General features: G+C 41.2%; 1 protein-coding gene across 1 annotated transcript in view; it reads right to left on the reverse strand.

Moving 5' to 3' along the window:
* Positions 1-666: 666 nt before the first annotated feature.
* Positions 667-27,895, reverse strand: part of c2cd3 (C2 domain containing 3 centriole elongation regulator) — a 32,137-nt gene continuing 4,908 nt past the window's right edge. The window contains exons 6-33 of the mRNA XM_059514712.1: positions 22,315-22,441; positions 22,081-22,218; positions 21,784-21,931; positions 21,604-21,689; positions 21,330-21,524; positions 21,111-21,220; positions 20,917-21,035; positions 20,700-20,831; positions 18,600-19,049; positions 18,331-18,482; positions 16,946-17,177; positions 16,686-16,863; positions 16,428-16,611; positions 15,300-15,472; positions 15,054-15,189; positions 14,642-14,910; positions 14,083-14,163; positions 13,026-13,646; positions 11,725-12,033; positions 11,512-11,650; positions 11,246-11,310; positions 10,956-11,161; positions 10,387-10,520; positions 10,156-10,299; positions 3,017-3,207; positions 2,120-2,942; positions 1,790-1,898; positions 667-991 (exon numbers count right to left, since the gene is read on the reverse strand). Of these exons, the coding sequence (XP_059370695.1) occupies positions 860-991; positions 1,790-1,898; positions 2,120-2,942; positions 3,017-3,207; positions 10,156-10,299; positions 10,387-10,520; positions 10,956-11,161; positions 11,246-11,310; positions 11,512-11,650; positions 11,725-12,033; positions 13,026-13,646; positions 14,083-14,163; positions 14,642-14,910; positions 15,054-15,189; positions 15,300-15,472; positions 16,428-16,611; positions 16,686-16,863; positions 16,946-17,177; positions 18,331-18,482; positions 18,600-19,049; positions 20,700-20,831; positions 20,917-21,035; positions 21,111-21,220; positions 21,330-21,524; positions 21,604-21,689; positions 21,784-21,931; positions 22,081-22,218; positions 22,315-22,441 (5,783 nt within the window). The 3' untranslated portion in view covers positions 667-859. The remainder of the gene's footprint in view (positions 992-1,789; positions 1,899-2,119; positions 2,943-3,016; positions 3,208-10,155; positions 10,300-10,386; positions 10,521-10,955; positions 11,162-11,245; positions 11,311-11,511; positions 11,651-11,724; positions 12,034-13,025; positions 13,647-14,082; positions 14,164-14,641; positions 14,911-15,053; positions 15,190-15,299; positions 15,473-16,427; positions 16,612-16,685; positions 16,864-16,945; positions 17,178-18,330; positions 18,483-18,599; positions 19,050-20,699; positions 20,832-20,916; positions 21,036-21,110; positions 21,221-21,329; positions 21,525-21,603; positions 21,690-21,783; positions 21,932-22,080; positions 22,219-22,314; positions 22,442-27,895) is intronic.

Genomic DNA, 27,895 nt, shown 5'->3' on the forward strand with positions numbered 1-27,895 from the left:
TGGAAAACCATTTTGTTGCTGGAATAGATAACTCAGAATATATTCACTAAATATATTCCGACATACTGGACAGCTGATTTTTAGTTTTGGTCAATTTCGAATAAATCACCGTTTGATTTCAGAAATTTTGAGTGCAATTTTTTAGCATTGATGTATTAGTCAAATAAACAAATGCAACCAAGTAATTATAACAATTTTATCATTAAAGCCTCCTCCGACACTCAAAGTAGTAAAATGGTTAATAATTGGTGATAGTTCGTAGATTTCATCTATTCTATTTAGCTTAATTTGCAGCCATCTTCTACAGCTCAGAAACCCTCAGTTGATTCATCTGGTTTAGAAGAAGGTCAACATGAGGACCAGTTGCTTGATCGGACTCATCTCTCTAATTAGAGCTCATTAAACAGGCTGAGAGGGTAAAGGAGAGCTTTTGTCAGGCCGTTGGCTTCTTTTGTCTCTGGATAATACTTTGGTTACATCACTGTCAGTATGTGCCATTGTCTGCAGCAGCTCAAATTGGCCAATTTTCTCATCTGTCAGCTAAATGCTTCTAGCCTTTGAGCAGCTCGGTCTGACAGACATTAACTGCCCCAGACAACTGACAACGTTAATAAGAGGTAAAACTAAACAGTGAGAACAGGACCGTCAAAAACAATTACCCGTAGATGATGGAAATACAAAATTCTTTATTACAAAAATAGATTCAATACTGTAAATAAACAACTTTTTTAATGCGCACATTATTATAATTACTGTTTAAAAGTATATACCATATTGCATCATGTATGAAATAAATAAGGATACCAATTATGTACTTATAAAAAAAAATGTAAAAACACAGAAATCTTGAATGAACATATCAACTTTCTTCAGTAAATTTCGAAGCAAATATCTTTGCAATTCTTCTAGTCTCTTCACTTCTCTGTGATGGAGGGATGCTTGGTCTTGATCGAGGTACTCTTCTATATAGACTTCCAGGATTTACAGTCTCCTAAATGAATGAATTTTAATAGCTGAATCATGACAGGCGTAAAAACAAATAAATAATTTTACAAATAAGTAAGCGTACCACAATACACAAACTTTGTAGATTATGCTTACACAAGATTAGTCATTATTGACCACATTTGAAAATGTAGTCACTCATATCTTCTGAATAACCCGATAGATTAGGGTAAGCTTAAAAAGTAGGTTTTTCCCAAAAACAAACAAAAATAATAATAATCATAATAATAAAAACAGGTGTTAGGGAATATATATGATCAACAGATCTGAGAGGAAGTTTCAGGACAGACTGATATAAAAGACGGACAGACAGAACAACAGATTTTTCTGTGTTTTAATATGCTCTGGTCATAGAGCTTTTTAAATGGATTTTGAGGCTTTTAAGGTCGGGTAGAATCTGCGATCCCTGACCCAGTACATTTGTTGGCTTCCATGGCTGCAGTACACAGTGTTTTCCACCAACTTGCAACCAAGGGTGTTAAAATACTATTGGGTAAGGTGGCAGTGGGCGGAGTAACACAGACCAAAACAAAAACAGACATTCTGACAAAGAATGCACATTTCAAGGTCAAATAACTGACTGTAGCAATGTTTTTCAGAGAAACGAGTATGTGAACTTAGCATGTTTCCTAAATATCTGCAAACATATTAGTATTTTTATGCTTTAGTATAGTAAAAAAAAACAAGAACAACAACAAAAATATAAACAGTGCATTTAACTTTTTCAAGATTACCAAACAGTAGCAGCAACTTTCTTTTAATAAAAAAAAGGGAGCGTACTCACAGATTCAGTTGTTGCCGATGGAAAGACAGGTGCCATCCTCAAAGCCCTCATGGACGCCTCCAGATGGTGAGCCGACAGGAAGAAATTTGGAATCTCTACAGATTCCAAACTGCACAGGGGTGTTTAGATAAAAATAACCCACATATATTTTAATAAAAGCAGACGTTTAAAACACCTGTCCCACAGACTTCCATTTCTAAAGTTTTTTGCGGGGGTTTTACAAACTGAGACAGATTATTATTTTTTTTTTGGTAATCAACAGCATGCCACAAAAGAGCTAGAGAAAAAAAAAACTGATATTTTCGGGTCATACAAAGCTTAGAAGGATACGGTTTTGCTGTCCTCTCGTCACTTTCCTCATCTGTCTCAGAACCAGACTCTGCAGAGAGAGGCAAGTTTGGTCTCTCATCACTTTCTTCATGTGCACTATTACTTTGTTCATAATCTTCCACCTCACTAATACTAGAAAGATCCCCATCTCCATCCAGACCATCTAAAGAAGGTTGCTGTTCCCGATGATCTGTGACAATAGCACCGTCACTCCTACATGCATCAAGATCAGTTTCAGATCTTTCACGGATATCTGAATCAGAATCAACGGCTTGTGATTCTCCAGTCAATGACTGCGGGTTAAAGTCTGGAAGAATTTCTCTGCTGTTTCTTTCCTCTCCTTGAGTGTGGATGGTGTAGTCATGAGCGTGATGCTGCACTAACTCCAGACTCTCCAGAGATCCCATATCTGGGTCAGACAGTAGGCTGGTCCAAGGGCTGGTCCTGTCTGTGACTGAGGTGACCTCATTAAGTGTTCGGGGCTGTATTAAAGTTTCCTCAAAGTCTTCATGCTCATCCTCATCTACACACTCCTCTTCATCAGATGAGTGATCGCTGGAGCGGTGGTGGAGCTTCTCATCTTCAGCAGCAGCTGGTGACTGTCTGATCTCTGCAGGAGCAGGAGCGCTGATGGGCCAGACTTCATCTTCTTCCTCAGACATCATGTCTGATTCTTTATGAAAGCGTGGCTCTGTCTCACAGCTATCAGACTCTGATGATATCAGCTGATCTACTCCAGATGTTAAGTGCTCCTCAACCACATCAAGAGAAGCTGAGCTTTTATGGCTAGTTGTAGCCTCTTCTGTTTGGTGTTCACTTAAGCCTGATTTAAAATAAAGAGTTAAAAATGGCTTTAAATAAACAGGAAATCACACTAACAGTTAACAGCTGACTCACCTTTTATGATGTTATTGACCTCTCCCACCAGCTGACTGGACTTCATTAGCAGTTGAGTGGTGTCTGACTCTGAGTCTCTATGCTCGTCCAGCCTGGAGGTTCCTCTCAGCTCACTCAGCTTTGGGAAGGCTGGAGTGGACAACTTTCGGCTGAAATACCTTTGAATATCATCCAGCTCACTGAGGTTTTTCCTAAAAATGCAACAAAAAAAATTCTATTGACAATCAAAACTGAAAGCCAAAGTGGAACAAACTGTCAATCCACATAAATACCTAAATCTAGAAAAATAAAAAACACATCAGATTGTGTTGAATCTAGGGATGGGACATTAGGGGGTTAAAAATGTATCACTAAATTTCTAGTATTTATTCTGATAAAGATATCAAAGAAAACAATTCAAGGAATCCTGTTTCTATAGAAAAAAAGTATTGTCTTTCCTATTTTTTATTTATAATAGGGTGTTGTGAGCATTAATGAGTACATGTAATGTAATGACTGTTTAATTCATACTGCAAGAATCTCCACATATGCATCGCAGAAGAACTACTACTGAGGATGCTTTATGAAATACCTAATATGGACAAAGGTATCCAGTTAGCTGAATAAAATGAACAACGGAGAGAAAGAAATTTGAACTGATGAAACTTGGAAGAAAATAAACATAAGACTGCACAAAAAGCATGTCAATAAACGACATCTGTGTTGAACAACAGGTTTGTAAATAGGCTCATACACACGTAAAACGTCTCCGGTTACTATCGTAACCTCGGTTCCCTGAAAGGCGGGAATGAGACATTACGTCAGCTAAGACGTATATGGGAACTCCTCCCTTCTCCACATTCGCTGAAATCTTATTGGCTAACGCCAGCTGGGGACAGCTGGCCAATTGACGCGAAGCATGCAAATACTGACAGATCAGCGGGCAGCATAAAATGCATGGGTGCAAAAATTACATCAGAATCAAGACTGAACGCTAGCACAGCTGATCAAACAGCGATCACGGCGGCTAACGCAATGTCTCGTTCCCGCCTCTCAGGGAACCGAGGTTACGATAGTAACCGGAGACGTTCACTCTCGAGGCGGTAACTCAACATTATGTCAGCTAAGACGTATATGGGAACTGTATAAAATCCCGCCGTGAGAGCAGTGAATATAAGCCCTGAATGGAGTCAATCACCCCCACACATAAGCAGGACAGTTGTAGCCAATGGCCATGTCGCTAAGAGTGCTTGCATCTGATAGGCGGAACTAGACCAATGAGACATCTGCTCCAACCCTAACAAAATTTGCATAACTTCAAGCAATAAATGGAAGTCTGCACTAACCAGGGCAGACACAACGCAATAAGCACTCAAGCATGAGAGTTAAACAGAGTCGACGGCGTTTGCTGTGACAACTGCATAAACCATATAAACCATAACACAGAGTTAGCAGCCATGGTAACTACTGTATAGCTGGTTATAACAGAATGAATAAAACTTAACTCACCGAAAGTACATGTGACGCTACAGAGGGTACATCCAGCTTGTAAAACCTGGCGAATGTGCTCTAGGAAGACCAGCCAGCAGCAAAACATAAATACTGGACAGACATACCTCTAGACCAGGCCCATGAGGAAGCATTTATATTGTCCTTGCAGAATGAGCTCTGATGTTGAGGGGATAATCCTTCCCATGGCATTCGATAGCGTCCACGATCCAGTGAGAAAGTCTCTGTTTAGAAACAGCACGTCCCTTATTACATCCACCAAACACACGAACAGCTGGTCCAACTTACGAAAGGCGGCCGAGCGATCCATATACATCCGTAAAACCATAACAGGGTCCCGGCGCTCTGAGCATCAGCGTCACGTGAGGCTGATGGCTCAGCAGATAAGGCGGGCAGGGAAACAAAACGGTGTATAGAGTGACTTCGGAATGAAACCCGGTCTCGGCCGGAGAGTGACATTACAGTCACCAGGTCCGAAACAGATGCAATATCGTTCACCAAAAAATCATGAAAGTCTCCAAGGCGCTACGCCGAGGCGAGAGCAAGAAGCTAAGCAGTCTTCAGGGAAGATCCCACGGCGGCACAGAGGGCGGCCGTGAAGGACACAATCTCCTTGCTCCCTGAGAAAACTCATTACCAGAGCGTGCTTACCGATCGTTTGCCCGTCAACCGGGGAACGAAAAGTGGCAATAGCGGTCACATTCACCTTCAGCGTGGATGGCAAACTCCCGCTATCCATATTGTGCTGTAGAAAGCGCAAAACATCCGACACGGAACAGGTCCCCGGGTCAATATAAATGTCCTCGCACCATTTTGTGAAAACTCCCCACTTCAGAGCATAGCAGCGACTGGTGGATGGTGCGCGCGTCTCCGTAAGTGTGTTTAGCACTTGTGAGTGCAGAGCGTCCTGCTCATTTATGGTCCCCGCAGCGGCCACACATGAAGGTTCCAGAGCTCGGGGGCTGGGGTGCCATATCGTGCTGTTCGCCTGAGACAGCAGGTCCTTCCTGAGGGGGATTCGCCATGGGGGAGCCATCACTAACTCTCTCAGGTCCGCGAACCAGGGCTGATTCGGCCAGTTCGGGGCCACGAGTATAACTGACGCTCTCTCCTCCCTGATTTTGCACAACACCATAGGCAGAATCTTCACCGGAGTGAACGTGTAAGCCTGGCTTCCGGCCAACGCGATGTCAGAGCATCTCCCGGCAGGGGGGAGTGAGATAGCGAGAAGAACGTCTTAAAGTGCGTGTTCTCGCTCGTGGCAAACAAATCCACTTCCGCCCTCCCTCCCAAATAATTTGATCTGATCCTGGGTGAAGCCTCCATCTCCTTGAGGAATCCCATTCCTCGAAAGCATGTTCACTCCATGGTTCAGAATACCGGGGATGTGCGACGCTCTTATGGAGATTAAGTGTCGGTCCGCCCACAAAAGGAGACTCGCTGTCTGTTTAAATAGAACTCTGGAGCGCACGCCGTCCTGGCGATTTATGTACGAGACCACAGACGTGTTGTCGGTTTGAATCAGTACATGTTGCCGCTCCAAATTCGACCGAAAGGCTTGCAGGGCTAAGGACACCGCCTCCAATTCCAAATGGTTTATGTGCCACCTTCTCTGTGACTCTCACCACAGGCCTGAGGCAGGTACGCCCAGACACACCGCTCCCCAGCCTGAAGTAGACGCGTTCGTAGAGAAAAGAACTCCTGGGCTGAACAGATTCAGGCTGTTCCACGGTCTCAGAGTGCTGACGCAACTGTGAATGACCGTTATGTGCTGGTGGACGAAGACCACGCCCTCGGCAGAACTCGAGTTACAGCCAAAACTGTAGTGGCCGCAAATGTAGCAGACCCAGTTGGCACACTGAAGAAGCCGCCGCCATCAGTCCCAGAAGCCTCTGAAATTCCCTCAGTGAAAACGACCTGCCCGGTCTGAAACAGCGCAGAGTCGATGAAATTGCGCTCTAGAGAGAGATGGGCTCACATCGCCATCGAGTCCAAACATATTCCCAGATATGTTACAGTCCGACTCGGTAAAAACACGGTCTTCTGCATATTCACATGCAGTCCCAGCGTATCCAAACGGCGAAGCATTGTTTCCACGTGACTGATAGCACATCTCTTGAGTGGGCTACATTCAGCCAATCTTCCAGATAATTCAACATGCGCATTCCGCTCGATCTGAGGGGAAATTTCGCTCTATCGCTCCCTCTCGAGTAGACTGAGAACTTCTTGTTGCAGAACAGGATGGTTTTGGGGCAAAGTCAGTGACGGGACCACGCCATAGAAGCAGGGAGGTCTGCGTTTGAATTGGAGAGAATATCTGTCGTTAATTATTCCCAGTATCCACGGTGAAACGCCCAGGATAGCCCTCCTACCGTCTATGAAATGACACCGTGGACGCGTTAGCTCGGTTTTGACCAGGGCCCCGCCCCCGCGAGGCTAGAAGCACTGGCGGGAGGGCGGTTTGCTGCGGCTATTTAGTGGTGTGGCACTCTTGCGCCCTCGAGAGGCCATTATAATCATGGGTTGTGGCTCAGCGCTTCTCTGAGACAGGACGAGTGGCACAGTGTTGAGTGTAAGAGGAAGTAAAGCTCTTTTGTTGATTGTTGATCGTAGTAACATGGGGGACATGATGCACCTGAACAGGGAGAGTGACACCGTGTTTTTGTGGTGTTGGCACTCTCGCGCCCTCGCGAGGCCATTATAATCAATGGGTTGTGGCTCAGCGCTGCTATGAGACAGGGCGAGTGACACATTGTTGAGTGTAAGAGAAACGAAAAGCTCTTTTGTTGATTGAGTACATGCTTCTATTGTGGAACTCACACAAACAGCATTTAAACACACATAGCAATCGTCGCCCGAAGGAACATGGGGGACATGATGCATTTGAACATGGCGCTTGGGGGTGGGGCCTCCCGCGCGCTCACTCTTTCACTTTATCAGTCCGTCAGGGAGACGGCTCGGTGGCCAAGGATGGCGCACTGGCTCTCTCGCGGCACGGGGTCCACAACTGACCCTGACGTTTCCTCCCAGGCTCTTACCACTGCTGGTTTCGGCCTAAAACGAGCGTCCGGTTCGGAGCGGGGTGCCACGGCAGGCTGTTTTAGCTGGTCTTAGAGCCTGACAAGGTGCAGAACAGCGGAACCTCGCAGATGATGACTGGAGTGAGCGCCGGGGCATCATGTGGCTCATCGACATGGCGCGCTTTCTGCGTCTCTGAGAAACGCTCCATGACTCCATGGCGTCACCAAACAGGCCGGAGGGAGCAACTGGAACGTTTAGGAGCGTCCTACGGTCCGCGTCTTCCAGGTCAGCTAGGGTAAGCCATAGGTGCCTGTAAGGACAACCATGAGCCCCATGAAACGGCTGAGCAGAGCTCTTAGTAGCCATCAGCGTGAGATCAGTTGCCGTGCGCAGATCCCTGATGATGTCAGCGCTACTGTGCCGCCGTCTGCCTGAAACACCTTGAGTATTGCCCTGGCATGAAGAGCAGAAGCTGCCTTCCCTCAGAAGTATAGGCTTTGTCCGTCAATGGGCCGTGAACCGCACGGCTTGGAAGGCAGGCTGTGGTCCGAACCCAATGCAGAGGAAGACGGGCACAGGTGTGCGGTAACAGTCTCCTTGACGGGGGGGAGGGCTCCCGTCCGGTCCAGATGCGTGAACATGGCCTGCGTGGCAGAGTGGGCGCGTGCCGATTGGGGTGCAGCCCACGACTTCACCACAAGCTCTTGCATGCCTCAATGCCGTTTGGCAGCAGCTCGACTGGAGGAGCCACGAGTCCAGCTACCTTTTACAGGCTAGTTTCAAGTGCGTTGTAGGCGAGACCCAACTCCGTGACGGCCTTTTCGAAGACCCTGACGAGCTCCTCCTGGAGGTCTGCAGGGCCCTCTTGGTTCGGGGCGGTCCGACTGAGACGCCCAAACCTTTTACGACGTCGAAAGCGACATGGAGTCACTTTCCTCGCCAGCTCCGAAGAGGACTAAGTTCGTGGGGTGGAAGCTATCGTCCACCAAGCCGACGTCGAACTCGTCTTCAGGCGGGGGAGGGCCCACCAGCGGCTCGCTGGCGGCAGTGGGCCTCATTCCCGCTGTTTTCCGAGCCACTCTGGCTCTGAGGGCGCGCACTGGCAGCTCGGCACAGTGGGCGCACGTGTGGTCCATGTGAGGCTCCCCAGCAGGTCACACAGAACTGGTGAAGGTCCGAATCTAGCAGTAGCAGCCATCAGATGCGGAGAGGAAAAAAAGGGTGAGTATTCCTCTATTACAACTTCCACGATGACTTAGATAAGACTTCTAACATGAAGAAAGAGATTCTGATGTAATTTTCGCATAAATGCATTTTATACTGCCCGCTGACCTGTCAGTATTTCCATGCTTCGCGTCAATTGGCCAGCTGGCGTTAGCCAATAAGATTTCAGTGAAAGTGGAGAAGGGAGGAGTTCCCATATACGTCTTAGCTGACGTAATGTCTCGTTCCCGCCTCGAGAGGGAACTATCGCACACATGCTTCCTAGTACATTTATTCAGACTGATTTTTGTGCACTGTACAGCCCTAACCAAACCAGTTCCAGATTATAGAAGGAGCTCCTCATTTAGGGATAAACCCCTCTTCAGTTTCACGCAGGGTTGCCAATTTAAATATTGTGTTTACATTCGATTTCTTCCAAAAGCACATAGCAAGAAATGTAGCTATTTAAATTTATTTGGCAATTTTGGATAAGTGACTCAAACGATAAAAAGGGCACACAATTTCTAATCACACAATCTTAATTACACAAAATGAGGAAACCAAAGATGCCTAGGAGTACACACACCACATTAAGTTATGCGATTTGCAATTGTTCAATTTAATAATAATAATTGAAAAAATTGGTAAATTTATGATACACCTTAGCTTGTACCTGTGATTGAGAATATTGACAAATATAAAAAAAATTTTTGCTGAGATTTCATTTGATGAAGACTAAGACTGAAGACTTTTGATGGGAAGACTAATTCTTATCGTGGGGAGAATTTTTACCAGTATATCGCAAATGATAAGATATCACCCATCCCTAGTTCAATCCATGATATTTGCCATCTTAATCTGTTATATAACAAAGTAAATATTAAATCTGACAAATAAACTACTGTTCTATTGTTCAGGTCTGATTTGTAATGTTTTTGAAAGAAGTTTCTTATGATCATCAAGGCTGCATTTATTTAATCAAAAATATAGTAAAAATGTAAACAATTGTGAAATATTAGAGTTTAAAAACAGTTTTCTATTTTAATACATTTTGAAATGTCATTTATTCCTGTGATGGCAAAGCTGAATTTTCAGCATCATTCCTCCAGTCTTCAATGTCACATGATCCTTCAGAAATCATTCTAATGCTGATTTGCTGCTTAAGAAACATTTCTTATTATTATCAATCTTGAAAACACTGTTGATATTTTTTTGTGGAAACTGTGACAGATGACTAGAAAGTTAAAAAGAACTGCTTTTATTTGAAACAGAAATCTACTGAAACATTATAAATGCCTTCACTGACACTTTTGTTAGGGAATAGAATTTCCATATGCAGAACTTCTATTTGGAATACATCTAATCTGATCATTATCTGATGTGACACTTTTATCTTTCACCCAGGAAGCAGAAGACAGTGTGGGTACCTGAGGACAGAGAAGAGTGCTGAACTGGATGGGTGGGAATCTCCAGCTAAGGAGGACTGGGATGCTTTATCTTCCTCATGCAAACTCTGATGGAACATTCTTATGTTGTCCATGTGTTCATCGTGGCGATCCGTCACACTGTACCTGAACACACATCCCCACAGTTATTACTTCAGACAGTAAATCTGACAATAAGGCAGCTTTTCTATATAATTTTCCCTAAATAGATACCTGTCAGAAAGCAGTCTTTCAATCTGATCAGGAGGTGTGCTGATCCTCTGCTCTGAGAATCGACTGATGTGGCTGGGGAAGCTGCTGTACGTAGCTGTTGTTTGATAGCTAAGTGGAAGGGCGCAAAAGAGAGCCTACAACAGGCACATAATCATCACCAAATGTGACAACTGTGTAGACACTATTAGGTTTTTTTATACAGTACCAGCCACAAGTTTGGAAAGAAATCTCTCATGCTCACCAATGCTGCACTTATTTGGTCAAAAACACAGTAAAAAACAGTTATATTGTGAAATATTATTGCAATTTAAAATAACTGTTTTTTATTTTAATGTATTTTAAAATGTGATGGCAAAGCTGAATTTTCAGCACCATTACTCCAAGTCTTCAGAAATCACTGATATGATGATTTGCTTCTCAGTTCGTAATATTATTACCCAGGATCCATCTTTTCAGAATACTTCAAATTCTTTTGAATGGTAACATATGGCTTAAAAAAATCAGTGCACAACTAAAACTTTTTCAACATTGAAAATAATAAGAAAGGTTCATCTGTTAAAATGGCTTACACTTGAGTCTGGAGCAGCGGCCTCGTGGGCAGGCAGTCTTTGTGCCCGGAATTCCTGCACTGCCCTCAGAGGAGACACAGACACCTTCAGCTGCCCCTGACACTGCCCGCTGAAATCAGTGATGTTATACCAGCCACAGACTGACTGAAATCCTGACAGAAGTGGTGACAGGTCAACAGACACGAATCCAATCACCCGCTCAACCTCTGCAAACCAAAACATAATGCAAAACAAATCTTTTATATTTTCTGGTGAACATATGATGAAATACGGTGCTATGGTTTCATTACCTCCTTTATGCCAAACTTTGAAAACCAAGGACTGCTGGGGATCCAAAAGTAGCTCCTTCGACAGTCTGAAAACAAAAAACAGCCACGAGTTTCCACCTTGTATTAAGATGCATACACGCATGATTGCTTCCACCTGGTCTTTACATGCATATCCTGTGTGTTCGGATTTCATTGAGATCCTCCCTTCTCTAGTATAATCTGTCACAATACACTTTCTTTTGAAAAGGGCTCATGGGAAAAGTATGAGGAATGCCCAATGGGTTTACCTGCATTCTTGCTGGTGGTCCCAGACGGGGCAGTCACTGTCTTTGATGAGTGCTGTGGTCACCGTGCCCGGGTCATCGGCGATGGCGTAAGAAACACAGCAACTAGGCAATCCTCCACCACGCTCAGCAAGAGGACACCCTGAGGATGACAACAGTGTTTAAACATCATAAATGAGAAAGAAGTCATATCAGTAATCCCTGTGATTATTTTACCCTTCAGGCTCAGATGCATGGCTCTGTCCACAGTTATGTTGGCTATGAAGGTGTCTTCATTGGTGATTTCTTTGGATGGTGGAGCTTCAGTGTTCATGGTTGATTTGATCAGCTGTTTGCTGGGGGATTGAGATGGTCTTGACAGCGCTGTGGTGGGGAGGCCTCCATCCTCCTCATCTTCTACTGGGCTGTTGAGCTCCTCAGTGGCTTGAGGCTCATGTGGTACAGAGTCTGTTGTGACAGTGATATGAACTCTGAGAGCAGCGCCACTCAGGTTTACAGCAGAGCGCTTGAACAAAGGATACACACCTAGCATAAGAGAGAGCCATGTGTTAGTCAGGGAATACCAAGTGGAATATCAAGGGAATACCAAAATGTTACTAAAATATTCACACATCACAGGAAAATAGGATTTTCGTAGCACTTATGAGATCTAATCAAAATGGGGTTCAAAATAGGGACTGAAATGTATTCAATTAAATCAAATTTCTGTTCTTCAACAAAATGGCAATGAAAGGAAGTGCTTAACCTTCGGAGATCTCAAACTAAACTACCTATATGTGTTGTTTTATTTTACATTTATTGGATATACAGTTAGCTGTTTTTTCAACCACATTACCAAATATTTCTCTACAAAAAAAAAATGGTCTTAATAGATAAAAAAAAAAAAAAAACTAGGTTATGCCTTACATTTGGCTCCAAATATTAGTTAGTAATTATACAAACTTTAAATTAAATTGAAATAAACACTATAATTTAAATGGTCTTTAATAACATTAATGTTATAGAAGATTTCTATTTCAAATAATGCTGTTCTTTTGAATTTCTATTCATCAAAGAATCCATCAGCATATTAGAATGTTTTTTGAAAGATCATGTTTTGAAAGATCATTTGAAAGACTGGAGTAATGATGCTGAAAATTCAGCTTTGCTTTCACAGAATTACAATAGTGAATAGCTGTTTTTAACTGTCAAAATATTACTATTTTTATTGTATTTTGGATAAAACGAAAAATGCTGCCTTGGTGAGGATAAAAAAACTTTTCAAAGCCTTAAAAACAAAAAATAACCTTACCAAGCCCATACTTTTGACCGGTAGTGTATATAGTATATATATAGTGAGTATTCACTTGTCTTGCAATATTCTGTTTAATAAGGGTGAAATTATCATGTTGTAACAGTGTTGCTGCATAATGATCTTTAAAATGATTATATTAGGCCAGCACAATATTATTTAATAATAAAAAGATAAAGTGCACAAATATCCCCTTCACAGATAAATAAACAGAGCAAATATCTACCGCTGATTGTTTGATGGTGCTTCAAGCTCCCAGCAAGAGCAGAGAGATCCACAAAAGCAGAGCCCACCAGACGGTCGGCGTTATGAGGCCGGACTCTCTTCTCCTTCCCAAAGGCCACCCACACCTGCACCTCCAGCTTCTCCTCCCTCAGGTACCAGCGCAGGGGTTGAGTCCTCCTCAGCAACACGCTTTTGCTCCCCTGAAATGCCAAGGTGGCTAAACCTTCTTCTCCTTCACTCTCGTCAGGAACAGGATGTGTAAGTTCAGAGCAGAAGGTCTGCCGGTTGTAGAGTTTGTATCTGTAGTAGCAGTAGGTGGAACGCTGTAAGTCTTCATGTCCTGGCAGCAGCAGGCAATGGATGGGCAGCCACGCTCTAGGCATGGATAGTGATAATGCCAGAGACTTTGTGCTTTCTTCCAATGTGTCTTCGTCCTCTATATCTGCTTCATCTTCACTGTCTTGCCCCACGTCCCATCCCAGTCCACGGGCTGAACTTACGACTCGCTCTCGATCTACATGATGGGAAAAACCGATGGAGACTTCAAGTCCTCCTGCTGAGGTCAGACTGTGAGATGAAGTTGTGCTCTGAGGTAGAGAGAGACTGTACCAGCCAGAAATGCCTTTAAAAAATATATTTATAAGCAATTGTTATATTGCTATTAATTTAAACACTTTCATACCACAAATAAATAAATACAGAAATAAATCTAAATACTAAAACATAGCCAAATAGAAGACGAAAGTTTTTTAAACGTTTAAATGTAAAAAAAATAAATAAATAAAAATAACAAAAAAAAGTAAATAAATGACGTAAATAACTTATGTAATTACATTTTTATATGTATATATAAACTAACAATACTATATATATACATATACACACACACAATGTAATAAAATTAACAAAAATATTTCCAAGTAATGTAAACAAATTTTTTAATTCTAAAAAGTAAATATTGTAGTAATAATAATAATACTATATTATATATCTATTACGCAACAATGTACAAAATAAACCAAAAACTTAAATCCTAATAATATTCAAGATTTTCATACCACTTCTTTTAGCAATCAGATCTGCAAGTCTAATTTTCACAGTGCCCAAGACAGTGTCCTTCGATCTTGTGGTATCAGCCACTACAATGAGATAAAAAAAAAACAAAAAAAACATGCAGTATATAGTATTTATAATGCTGGAATGGAGTGATAATACTAAAAACTAACAAGTTAATATCAAATTATTCTAAACAGTAAATGTAAAGACATAAAAATACACAAAAAAGTGCCTGAAAATACATACCATAAACAGGTAAAATATCATAACTAAAAATAAAATAAAATAATAATCTGAACCACTTATGTAATAATACTAAATCAGCAGACAAAACTTAATCTACCCACTAATTAAAAGCTCTTTTTTAGTCCTTGCAACACAGATCTACACCTACACACTTTTTTTCTGGATATTTCGCATTAAGGGATTATGCAATAAAGGCCTGCATGTTTGTATGGAGTCATTTGTAAACAAAAGCTATCCAAACATCCTTAACAGAAGTTTATCATAAGAAAACAAATGTAATCTTCACTGTCTACCTTTCCAAGTTGGGTAACTCACTTTTGCGTGTGTCTCTGTTGTAAATGGTGAAGACGGCCACTGCCTCCTGCAGGAGTTCAGCCAGACTGACGCTCTCCCCGCTGTCTCTCTGCACCAGCAGGTTACAGCAGAACTCGGCGTGATGTTCAAACTCTGGGCAGAAACTGCGGGCCACCACATGTGTGCTTCGTACCTCACTGTCCGGCAGGAAGGACAACTGCACAGTGATGAAGGAGTTGAGCCCCACTTCAGAGTAATACAGCAGTGAGCCGTCTGCATCTGCAAGAGCTCTGAGGAACAAAAAAAGGCAAATAAAAATACTATTTAAATGCCAAAATTATACTCCATGTAATGTTAAATAAATGTAATCAAGCTAGATTGCTGTTGGGGTATTGGTTAAAGCTAAAGGCAGATTTGAGGCGGATTGACTCACTTGGCTGCAGCCTGTAGCCCGGCTGCCCTGTGCACCTGTATAACCAGCATCACTCTGCGGGACGGCACAACCCCACTTCTCACTCCCACACTCCTCATTGGTCGAGACTTGTACTGAACGCTCACTTCAAGTATCCCTACAAGTAAGCACAGACGAAAACAGGTTTTACCTTATTACATTGGTTGAAAATTCATATAACACTGTATCTGTTATCTGCAGTTTGAAGATAATTAGATATGCAACTACCAGGGGGCTGATACTGTGTGTCAACAGGTCGATCGGTTCTTGGTACCAGAGGAAGGGAGAAAAGATGTGCATCGGTTTGACCCTGTTTCTGCATGGTTACCATGTCACACAGTTTGGACATGGGCAGCAGTCCTCTGGCTACTAGCTGATCTCTAACATTTGGATAATAATACCTGCAAATGTTTCAATAGGCTTTTAAAGATGTAATATTTTACCAAACAAACAATTTAAAATATTACTAAATTTGAGACATAAAAATAAATGAATAGAACGAAATAATAAAAATATTACCAAAGAAAAGCAATATATTTTTAAATGCTGAAATAAATAAATGTTAAAATTAAATGAATAAAATGAAAGAATAATAATATTGGCAAATAAAATATTGCTAAAATAAAATAATACTTTAAACGTAACATAAAAAGCAAATAAATAAACATTTACAAATAAAAGAGACAAATAAGTATATTAATTTAAAAAGTCAAAGAACAAGCTTTTAAATGCTAAAATCTAATAAAATAAATTACAATAAATTACAAAAATATAGCAAAAAATATTTTTTAAATGCTAAAATGTAAACAGTAAATAAATAAATAAATAAAACAGATGTTTTTTTAATGCTACAATGTGAAATTAAATAAATAAACAAACATTGCCAAACAAAAAGGCTAATTTTAATAATAAAATATTGCCAAAACATGTTTTTACATGCTAAAATGTAAAAGATAATAAAAAATAATAATAAAAATGATGCATTGTTTTTAATTCTATAATGTAAAAACAAACACTGCCAAACAAAAATAGACACAAGATGCTAACATGTAAATACATAAAATATTGCCAAAAGAAAACATGTAAAAACTAATTAAAAAAAAAAGAATAAAAACATTTAAAATATTGCTCTCAATGTAAAAAGAAACTAACTAACTAAATAAAATATGTATCTTTTACTTGGTAACATTTCTAAGCACTAAAATATAATAATAATAAAAATGTATATGTACATATAAATACATTTAAAATGAAATTATTGCCCCACACACACAGACACACACAAAAAACAATTTAAATGCTTAAATGTAATAAATAAATTTCAGGACTAAATTACAATTTCTGCATTTCCTGTACCTGCACCAAACCTCAAACTGCACCCCTCCTCCGTTCCTCAGCCCTTGACTGGCCAGTGAGCTCAGCAGTATTCTTTGCACTGGGACGTCAGGAGGAGCCAGCAGGACATGAGTCTCATTATGTCCAAACACGGGGTCAGGCATACAGAGAGTGGTCTCAGTGCGGTAGGCCTTGAGCTCCACATCTATGGAACAGAGCGTTGGTTGAGCTGAACAAAAAAAAAAACCTTTTAATATGGTCAGAAAGAAAACAGCTTACTGCTCTCAACAATATGTGGGTCCGTGTCCTCTCTCGACTCATTTTGTGCAGGGAAGGAGTACTGGATGTAACAGTCAGCTTCTCCCCACACTGTGGACTGCAGAGGCGTCAGACCCTTTACTCGCTCTACACGGACCATGAAGACATGCTCACGCAGAACATCCAGAGTGGTACTGGCCTGCAAAAACATCAATTTAAAAACAAATGAAGCTTCATTCTGAGCATCAGTGCTGCTTTTGGGAGTTTTAAAGTGAACTAGCCTTGGTTTCTGCATGTGGCCGGTGGTCTAACATGTGCGCTGGAGATACGTGGGTCAGCTCATCATCCCTCATTCGCTGCAGTGCCCCGATCTGCTGTGCTAGGCCCATTGCTAGACACACCCTGAGGTGTCCACGAGTGCTGCCGCTGAACACATCAACCACAGGCATAAAACTGTCCACTCCAACCACCGGACACTGAGACTGCAAGAGCAGCTCTGTGATCTTGGGGTCTCTGGAGACAAAGTCAAAAGAAAAACAAACTGTTAAGCTTACATGTTCCAGTGTTATTTTACTATTCTTTTATTTACTATTAGAGTACTTAATGTTTTTAATTACTTTTATTTTGATTTCAGTTTTATTTTATTTTATTATTTATTTTATTAGTTTATTTATTGTTTTATTTCATTTTTGTCTTCTTTTTAAATAAAAATATATTTATATATTACACATTTCTTTTTATTTTCTGTTTCAGTTTTACATCCCAACTCAATCCGAGCAGCTATATTAATCTTTATTTGACCCTATAACTCTAGCACTCTTTATTCTAAATCCATTCTTAAAAAAACTTGCCTCTTTTAGACTTGCACTCTATTAATCTACTAATTATTAAAAATAATATACTAATAATAAAAATAATAATAATAATACTAGCCTCTCTTTTTTCTATTCTGTCTATTTCTTTGCTTTTTATTTATTATACAATTAACAAAAGCAAAAAAAGCTGTAACACTAGTACTACGTTAAGCTGAGACTTGTCATAACACTTATCACATATCTTTTGTTGTTTTGATTGCTTCCATTGTAAGTCGCTTTGAATAAAAGCATCTGCTAAATCACTAAATGTTAATGTAAAAGTCATCTAATATTTACCCGCAACTCTACAAGGAATAAGCAGTTCAGAAAATTTTATCTTATTTTAGATTTATTTCAATAAATAAAAGCACTTTTTAATAGTTTTAGATTTATTTAATGATAACTACACTGATATATTTGATATAAAGTAATTCATCATATAGTGTTACTATTAATATAAAATGTATACTAATTAATATACATTACTAATATAATATAATGTTATTATTAATATATACTGTTGCTATTATTCTATTTATTATTATCATTGCATTATATAATAAATAATATTTTATTTATAACAAATATTTAATTTGACGCATTTTCACATATTTATAGGCAATGCATAATAATAAATTAAATATACTGCAACTACAAAAACTACCACAAAATGAATATACTGCACATAAATAGCATTACTAATGTTATATTTATGCCATCACATACATACTTATACATATATATATATATATATATATATATATATATATATATATATATATATATATATATATATATATATCTCGATCTACCTGAAGGACATGTAGAACTGGTGAAGAGGTAGTTTTACCAAACCAAGAAGTTTATCATGGTCTGAACTACTGGCCCTCAACCAAACTTCAATGACCATCATGTTGTTCTTCATTCTCTCCAACAGTTTGCCGGTCAGTGTGACTGGAGCCACCTATACCATATTAGAAATTAGATTGAAAACAAAAGATAAACTAACTTTATTGTGGGAACCACAAAGTAATATGGTAAAAGCCTGTGAACTTTCCTCGATTCTATATTTAGCACCGACCTGAATAAAGCCGAACGATGGATGTTTTTGACCCCAGCTCACTGTCGATCGAGCGGTTTCATCAGATCCGAGGAGCTTACAATTCAAGTAGATGTTGGGCTGCATGGGTGCACAGTTAAAATCTTTCCCTCCAGGCACCATGAGCAACATATGAAGCAAAATCTCAGTCTCCTCCACTTCCCGCTGCAGAGGCCCATGAAGCGAGCTCTGGTATCTGATGTGTGGTGATGTGGACCGTGATCTGGTTGGAGGTATCAGGATACTCTGGACTTGATGAACACTTGCACTAGGAGATGGGTCTCTCCTATGGTCAGTCACACATAAACCCTTTGGCCCATCCTGCTCTTCAGTCAAACGGGAAGGAGGAGGTCTTGCTGGACTCAGCATTCCTTTCGCAGGTCTCTTTTTGGTGGAGAAACCATTTTTGTCTGCTGCTAATTCAAATGAAACCTTAAAAAAACACGATGGACAAAGAATGAATCACTTACAGCCATGGCCAAAAGTTTTGAGAATTACATAAATATTAGTTTTCAAAAAGTTTGCTGCTAAACTGCTTTTAGATCTTTGTTTCAGTTGTTTCTGTGATGTACTGAAATATAACTACAAGCACTTCATATGTTTCAAAGGCCTTTATCGACAATTACATGACATTTATGCAAAGAGTCAGTATTTGCAGTGTTGGCCCTTCTTTTTCAGGACCTCTGCAATTCGACTGGGCATGCTCTCAATCAACTTCTGGGCCAAATCCTGACTGATAGCAACCCATTCTTTCATAATCACTTCTTGGAGTTTGTCAGAATTAGTGGGTTTTTGTTTGTCCACCCGCCTCTTGAGGATTGACCACAAGTTCTCAATGGGATTAAGATCTGGGGAGTTTCTAGGCCATGGACCCAAAATTTCAACATTCTGGTCCCCGAGCCACTTAGTTATCACTTTTGCCTTATGGCACGGTGCTCCATCGTGCTGGAAAATGCATTGTTCTTCACCAAACTGTTGTTGGATTGTTGGAAGAAGTTGCTGTTGGAGGGTGTTTTGGTACCATTCTTTATTCATGGCTGTGTTTTTGGGCAGAATTGTGAGTGAGCTCACTCCCTTGGATGAGAAGCAACCCCACACATGAATGGTGTCAGGATGCTTTACTGTTGGCATGACACAGGACTGATGGTAGCGCTCACCTTTTCTTCTCCGGACAAGCCTTTTTCCAGATGCCCCAAACAATCGGAAAGGGCCAAGGGGCTTCATCAGAGAATATGACTTTGCCCCAGTCCTCAGCCGTCCATTCACTATACTTTCTGCAGAAGATCAATCTGTCCCTGATGTTTTTTTTGGAGAGAAGTGGCTTCTTTGCTGCCCTTCTTGACACCAGACCATCTTCCAAAAGTCTTCGCCTCACTGTGCGTACAGATGCGCTCACACCTGCCTGCTGCCATTCCTGAGCAAGCTCTGCACTGGTGGCACTCCGATCCCGCAGCTGAATCCTCTTTAGGAGATGATCCTGGCGCTTGCTGGACTTTATTGGACGCCCCGAAGCCTTCTTTACAAGAATTGAACCTCTTTCCTTGAAGTTCTTGATGATCCTATAAATTGTTGATTTATGTGCAATCTTAGTAGCCACAATATCCTTGCCTGTGAAGCCATTTTTATGCAACGCAATGATGGCTGCACGCGTTTCTTTGCAGGTCACCATGGTTAACAATGGAAGAACAATGATTTCAAGCATCACCCTCCTTTTAACATGTCAAGTCTGCCATTCTAACCCAATCAGCCTGACATAATGATCTCCAGCCTTGTGCTCGTCAACATTCTCACCTGAGTTAACAAGAGCTTTAACTGAAATGATCTCAGCAGGTCCTTTAATGACAGCAATGAAATGCAGTGGAAAGGTTTTTTTGGGATTAAGTTCATTTTCATGGCAAAGAAGGACTATGCAATTCATCTGATCACTCTTCATAACATTCTGGAGTATATGCAAATTGCTATTATAAAAACTTAAGCAGCAACTTTTCCAATTTCCAATATTTATGTAATTCTCAAAACTTTTGGCCACGACTGTAGATCGATAAAATCTCCCAAATTTGGTTCTTATGATCGATTCTTTACCTTCAGAGGACCAGCTGCTTGTTTATCAATGTTTCCATCCGCTGTTTGAACATGAAGGGCAGCAGAAATGCTCAGCGATTCACTCTGCATCAGGGAGCTCAGTGGAAACATTGCTGATCCAATGAGAACGGGCTAAACAAATGATAAGATCAGACCTCCAACAGATAAAACCAAAAAAGCTTTGTTTGATTTTGTGATTGGAACACACTGCACTTACTGTCTTTTGAAGGCTATTTCTGGAGTAGATCTTGAATGTGACGTTCATCTCCCACCATTGTTTAACAGATGACCTACTGAACCTCACTGGAAACAAACCTTGGTGCTGAAACATCACGACTGAAACAAAAACGAATCACCAGATTATTACACTACTTCTGGTTTCTCGTGGTTTTCTAAAACAAATGTACTCACCGCCCTCTGTTACTTTACTAGAGACAGCTTTTGTAATCTCCGAAGGCACACGTTGAACATCCTCAAACCCAGCAGAGACCAGTGGAAAAAGGTACTCTATGATATAAAAGCTAGATAAACGAAATATTTACATCCGGTTAGTTTTTAAAAATGGACACTATTTTCTAGCCACCACCATCTATGAAAATGATCAGATGTAAAATATCATGATTGTCATACCATTTCTTTGTGGTGAGGGGACGAGGCGGTCTTCCTTTTTTAGAGAAACTTCTTGAAATACTCTCAGTGGAAACTTTTAACTCACTGATGGTGACCCTGGCAAAACGAATATCTCCAAGCAAAGCTATTTCTTCCATGCTAAGTCCAGAGAAATCATCTTCTGCTTCAGAATGCTGCACATCTTCAGAATCAAGCCTTCAAAAAAAAGTATATATATACATGTATTTATCTTTAAATTATTTAAAGCATTTTTTCTTGCATTAGTGTAACTGACTGGGCATTTTTAGTTGGTCTTGTGTGTACTGGCTTCTCCGCTGGATCTTTGTTTTGATGCTCTTCTTCCAAACATTCATCTGATATCTAAAAAAAGAGGCGGAAAATGATTTACAAAGTTATATGTTTAAGGAAACTAAACTACATATAACAGTTTGCTGTGTTACACTGTATGGCTTACAGGAGCTTTGTAGAAGAGGTTCTCCAGAAGACTCTGATCATATTGAGGGTCATTTAGCTCACTGTCCATGAGCACACTACTGTGATCAGAAAGAGAATCTGGGAAAGAACCCTCACCATCCCAGAAGTGCAGAACAGATCCATTAACACTGAGGAACAGAGCAATTACAAACATTAAAGCATATAGTTTGCAAACACAGAAAAAATCATTTGTCTCGCTCTAAAAGTTTCATCAAGTATTTATGAGCAAAGTTCCATTTTCGTCACTTAATCTAAAGCTATCAGTGGCCTCGACTACCTTCCCAGTAGCAGATCCACAGCCATGTCCTCTGGGTTGACTCTCTTCTGACCTGGTTCTCCAAGGTACTGAACAGGATGTTGGTGTTCAGCTTGAAGGATGTTCTCCAGAAACTGTCCTGATGAGGGCCTGGCTGGCCTTTAGGAGGAAGATGATGCTCATCATCAACATTCTGCTATTTTATTACTATTTTGACCCCTCATAGGTATGTGAAAGAATAAGAAGAGTTCATACAAGGTATCAGTGTTGTCTTTGGAGAGAGGCAGGGGTATGTCCTTCAGAGGAACATCTGACTCCACATCAGATTTTAAGGCTGAAACCACCATGGCATTTCTCAGTTTGCTGCCACGCTCCAGAAGAACTGAAAAAAAAGTAATATATAATTAAAATTAAGTAAACTAAATAATGGACAATAGAAGTAAAGAATAAATAAACACTCGGCGTATACATCACTAACTAGTTTTAAATGAGTTTAAAGAGCTGTCATTTCTTTTTGTCTACAGATCTGCCAACAGAACTTCCACAATGGCTTCAACCATCTCTAACAAAAACTGTGTAATTTGTTTAGTGCTGTAGAGCCATGTCTGGCCCGTGTCCAACAGTTTACCAGAATTACTGGCCGAGCAAATCTCCCCCCCCTTCTCCCAAAACAGCTTAAACTACTGTTTTAGCTATCAAAATATTTAACTTTCGTATGTAATGGCAAAGTGATTTTGGTTCGTTAAATACAGTTTTTGTTTTTTAAAGTAACCACCAAGTGGCCAGAATTGTCTAAAATAAAATCTTTAGATACAAAACAGTTCAAGCAAATGTGCACAGTTAGACACATATTCAAACACACAATGTAGGAAAGGCCCCAAAGTTATGTTAGTGTTACTATTGGGGTGTAACGGTACGCAAAAAAATCACGGTTCGGTATGTACCTCGGTTTTAAAGTCACGTTTCGGTTCATTATTGGTACAGTAAGGGAAAGAAATTCAAACATTAAACTGCAGGTTGTTTATTACTTGAAACTTTTTTACAATTTGTTTGTCTTTTTTTAAACACTTTAATAAAATATAATAAAATATATATATAATAAAAAATGAATAAGAAATAAAATAATGCTGCAAATTTCTCCACTAAATAAAATACTCTCAGTCTCAAACCAATATCACATAATAAAATAGAATAAAAAATATAAATAAATAACTATGATTACAGTGCAGCATTACCAATCCCAGCTTGTAGGCCTGCTCATATTTAAAAATATATATATAACTTTTCCAAAGTGTAAAGTGCAGCAACAGCAGTTTCAGTTTTTAGACCTGCTCAGATTTCGTTATTGGGTTGGCCCGATCGGAATTAAGAGCAAAGGTCTGTTTAAATGCAGACGGGAGCTGTGTTTGAATTACGGTCGTTTTTTTCCCTAGTTGTAGTGATGTTCACACTCGCGTGATGCCTTTTGAAACATAGACATCATATAGGTAGACGATTTGCGGCCGCCATCTTGAACCGGTCATACTCCTAGTTTCGTTGCGTAGCAGCAGTTAAGATACCAGAGCACTGTGCAGCATTTTCCTGTTCTAATCGGCGGACCACCACAAGTATGGCTCGGGACTACTTTTCACAAGTAAGATTTAACATTACTATTGTACTATTGGTTGTTGTTTGTCCTTAAATCCAGATAATTGAGAAGGAGCAAGGATCTTTGATAGTACTGTACTGAAATCGTAGCTAGCTAACGTTAGTTAGACTATGTATCTCCCTCCCTCAACTCAAGTGTTTCCCACATAACTTACTATTCAGATCAGAAAGAAGTTTGAAAAAGCACTTGTTAGATGCACGAAACTTACTTTTAGCGTTAGGTAACGTTAAGTGCCTATTACCAACACAATCCAGTCTGAAGTTAATACATACATTGTTTGACAGAACATAACTGTTATTTGTGTTTGCGCACGTGATATCAGGAAGTAATGTATATTAAGGTTGCTTTGTTCATATTTTCTCTGTTCTGTAAAGTGTATTTGAGTGCTGTGTAAAGCGCTATATAAATATGTATTATTTGTATTCTTATTATAAGGTGCTGAGAGCTGCAGAGAGGGTGATCCGCCAAGCTTCAGCAATACAAGCTCCTAAGGTGTCAACAGTCACACACATTGTGCGGGAGGAGATTGGGACATAGGATGTTTTCCTACCTGGGGAGCACATTTAGGAGACTCAGTTTGGCATTGACAACCATCAGTCTGATATATTGTCATTGGTTGTGTCTGTGTTTCTAAAGATTAGGCTCCACCATGTTGCCAAACTCTCCTCTCTTGAACTACAGAAAGGGAGCACAAGAAAGAAGCTCTGCAAAACAGTCCTCTTTCAGGGGTTTTAGTGTGTGTGTGTGTGTGTGTGTGTGTGTGTGAGTGTATGAGAGAGAGAGAGAGAGAGAGAGAGAGAGAGAGAGAGAGAAAAGAGTGTGTGTGTGTGTGTGTGTGAGATGGAGAGAGAGGGAGGGTGGGAGAAGAGTGTTGTGTGTGTGTGAGAGAGAGAGAGAGAGAGAGAGAGAGTGTATATGTCACAAATTATAATAAATTGTTTCTTCAACTTATTAAAATATCTTATTTTACTGAAACTATCTGTTTCTGCTTCTTTATCATATTTATAGTGTGTGATTTATAAATATCCTACCTCACATATTTAGATTTTGGGTGTCTGGTCACTTATATCTTATATCAGAATATAATATGTAACTGTAAAGCCTATTATGAATATTAAAATATGCTGAACCATGTGTCCTGTATCATAGCTGCATGAATGACCTTTGCAGCAAAAAAACCCGCGTCAAAATCAGTTAGGTATTCAGTGAGATGATTAATTTAATGCGCTGACAGCTCATTGCACCTGGCAAACAAGTTACACTGAGTGGAGCTGGCGACCGGTCCAAGATGGCGACTCCACGGCTCGTTCGTGCCAATAGGCAGTAGCGTTCGATGGGGCATCTACCTATATGATGTCTATGTTTCCCTTTCATAGGTCACTTCAATGCTGCATTGACGTCACCGTATGGGAACACCTTTCGGTGTGATGAATGTCTGAAGCCCTATACCATTCCGCCAATCCTATTGGCCAAATAGCGCATGGCACCGACCTACGCATCGTATAGCTGAGTGCCGCGCGCTATTTCGCTCAGATTTCATTTCCTTCAGGAAAGCGAATCATCTGTGCCCTAAGGAAACCATCTCGCGTTCTCAGCAGTTTTTTCTTTGAGCAGTGTTCAACTCCTCTTCGCGGACGCGATGAGTCAACGATAGGTAAGAGCCGTATAATGGGTTTATCACGGGGAGGCACTTATTAGAGGTTCGTTTAGCAGCCTCTCTACATGTTCTCTCCGTGATAGCCTGCGGCTACAGTTCTGCGCTCTGGAGTGTATTTTCTATAAGCTGCCTCGTGTCTAACCCCCACCGTTACGCTTCTGCAGTCGCCGAGGCGCCACACGAAGTGGTGGTTTGGGGCGATGTGTGCAGCTTGGACTATGAATACAGCGCTGGAGTTTTTTCCACTTTGCTCGCTCTCCCCCACTCGAGTGTGTTAATCAGCAGATTTGCTTTTACAAACATTTACATTTTTACATTTACATTTTTATTCATTTAGCTGACGCTTTTATCCAAAGCGACTTACAATTGCTATATATGTCAGAGGTCGCACGCCTCTGGAGCAACTAGGGGTTAAGTGTCTTGCTCAGGGACACATTGGTGCCTCACAGTGGATTCGAACCCGGGTCTCTCACACCAAAGGCATGTGTCTTATCCACTGCGCCAACACCACCCAAAATTGACAAGCTATCTTGAATTATTTTGGTCTTGATGTATTTAAATTATGCTATGTTTGTCCACCGCGGTTTCGGACTCTGAATAGGCTCTGGCCGGCACATGCGGTTCTCTCCCTTTCCTTCCTCAGTGAGCTGTTGAATGTGGTTACCCGCATGGTGGATAAACTTTCCCCCCCGTGAGCCGCTACCCTTCTTCACGGACCTCCACCAAGAGGTTTCGAGGTCCTGGAAGCAGCCTTAATCAGCGCACGTCACGAACGCCGTGGGTTTCGCCACCATTGCTGACATGGCGGACTGCTGTTATGCAGCGATGCCGCTGTGGATGAACTCTCTAGCCGAACAGATCGCGCCGAACTCGCCCGCGGCCTAAAGTCTCGTCGAAGGCGTGTCGAGTCGCGTCTAATCTCTGCAAATTTACTTCACTTTATGGCGGTTCTTAACAAGAAAGATATTAACGGAGGCTGTGAAAAAGCTGCAAGGGCAACAGATTTGGCGCTAAGTGCAACCAAACATACTGCCCGAGCAGTGAACCGTTCTATGACCGGGATGTTAACGGTCGAGCGCCACCTTGGCTAATCTCGCCGACATTACAAAAACCTGAGTTGGACGGCAAAAGCCTATTGTCCTCAATCCCCACGCTCTAACATTGACTGTCTCGCAGCAAAGGCACCTCGAGCATCATTGGATCGAGCTATCACTTGAGTGCCCCCTCAGACACTCTGCACAATCCAGCCTTCAGAGTCTGAGGGACGGCACAAGAGGCTAACTAAGACGGCCTGTTTATGACGGCTCACACAGCTGCCGTAATCACATTAGCGGCGTAGCCCGATGTTCATTTTGTTGGATTTAATTCTGCCGTGGATACGCTTCAGGATTAGACACAACGAAACGTAATGACTTTTACACATGCGCTTTCCTTGCTTACAGACGCTGTGAGCTTTCCATGCTTGGACATTAATGCATGTGGGAACGCTGCAGGTGGAGGCTTGGAAACCACTACGTTTTATTGGCCGCAGGGTAGCGCTTGCCCGGCATTTTCACTATGGGTGTTATGCACAATTCGTCACGGATACACCATTCAGTTCAGAAAGGCCCGCCTTTTTGCCGTGGAAATCTCCCATGGTTGTTAACCAAATCGTGGTGCTGCAGCAGGAGCCTCTCTGCAGGGAATAGGGGCTATAAAAGTAGACCCCTCTCAGATGGAGTCAGGTTTTACAGCCGCTATTTTGGTAAAATAAATAAAAGTGACGATCTACGCCATTTGAATCTTGCACTCAAGATGAGCAAAATCAAGATGTTAACGGTAAAGTCTGAAGGATGCATATTTTCATATTCAGATCATCAAGAGACACAGGAAGTTCCTCAGATTTGCTTTAGAGGGCAAAGCGTATCAATACTGTGTTCTTCTTTCGGCTTAGCCTTGACTCATCGAGTATTTTCGAAACGCATGGATGCAGTTCTGGCCCCGTTGCGGCTCCAGGGCATTAGTGTATTGAATTGCCTGGACGATTGGCTGGTGTTAGTACAATTGCAGACTCAAGCACACTCCCATCGGGATCTTGTGCTGAATCATCTAAACAGCCTGGGCTTATGCACGATTTTCTAGAAGAGTGTTTTAATTCCCTCTCAGCGGATAACCTTCTGGGAATAGACTTGGACTCTCGAGAGATGACAGCAAGACTATCTCTCCCGCGCGCTCAGTCTCTCGCGTCAGGCGTGCGTCACTTCAAAGTGGGTCGCACAGTGACGGTGAGTTTGTGCCTCAGACTTTTAGGTCTAATGGCAGCGGCATCCCCTGTAATCCGTCTGGGCTTACTTCATATGCGCCCTTTTCAGTGGTGGACGACAAGCCGGAACATTTCACCCCGTTGTCTTCCGCATCGGACGATTTCGGTGACACGGAGGTGTGTTATGTCAATAAGACAATGGATGTCAACCGAATTCCTTCTGGAGTTCGGCTGGGGATTTGTGCTTCCAGAGAGACTGTCACGACGGACGCCTCTTTGACTGGTTGGG

The sequence above is a fragment of the Carassius carassius genome, chromosome 28 (assembly GCF_963082965.1).
Source record: "Carassius carassius chromosome 28, fCarCar2.1, whole genome shotgun sequence".
Lineage (NCBI taxonomy): Eukaryota > Metazoa > Chordata > Actinopteri > Cypriniformes > Cyprinidae > Carassius > Carassius carassius.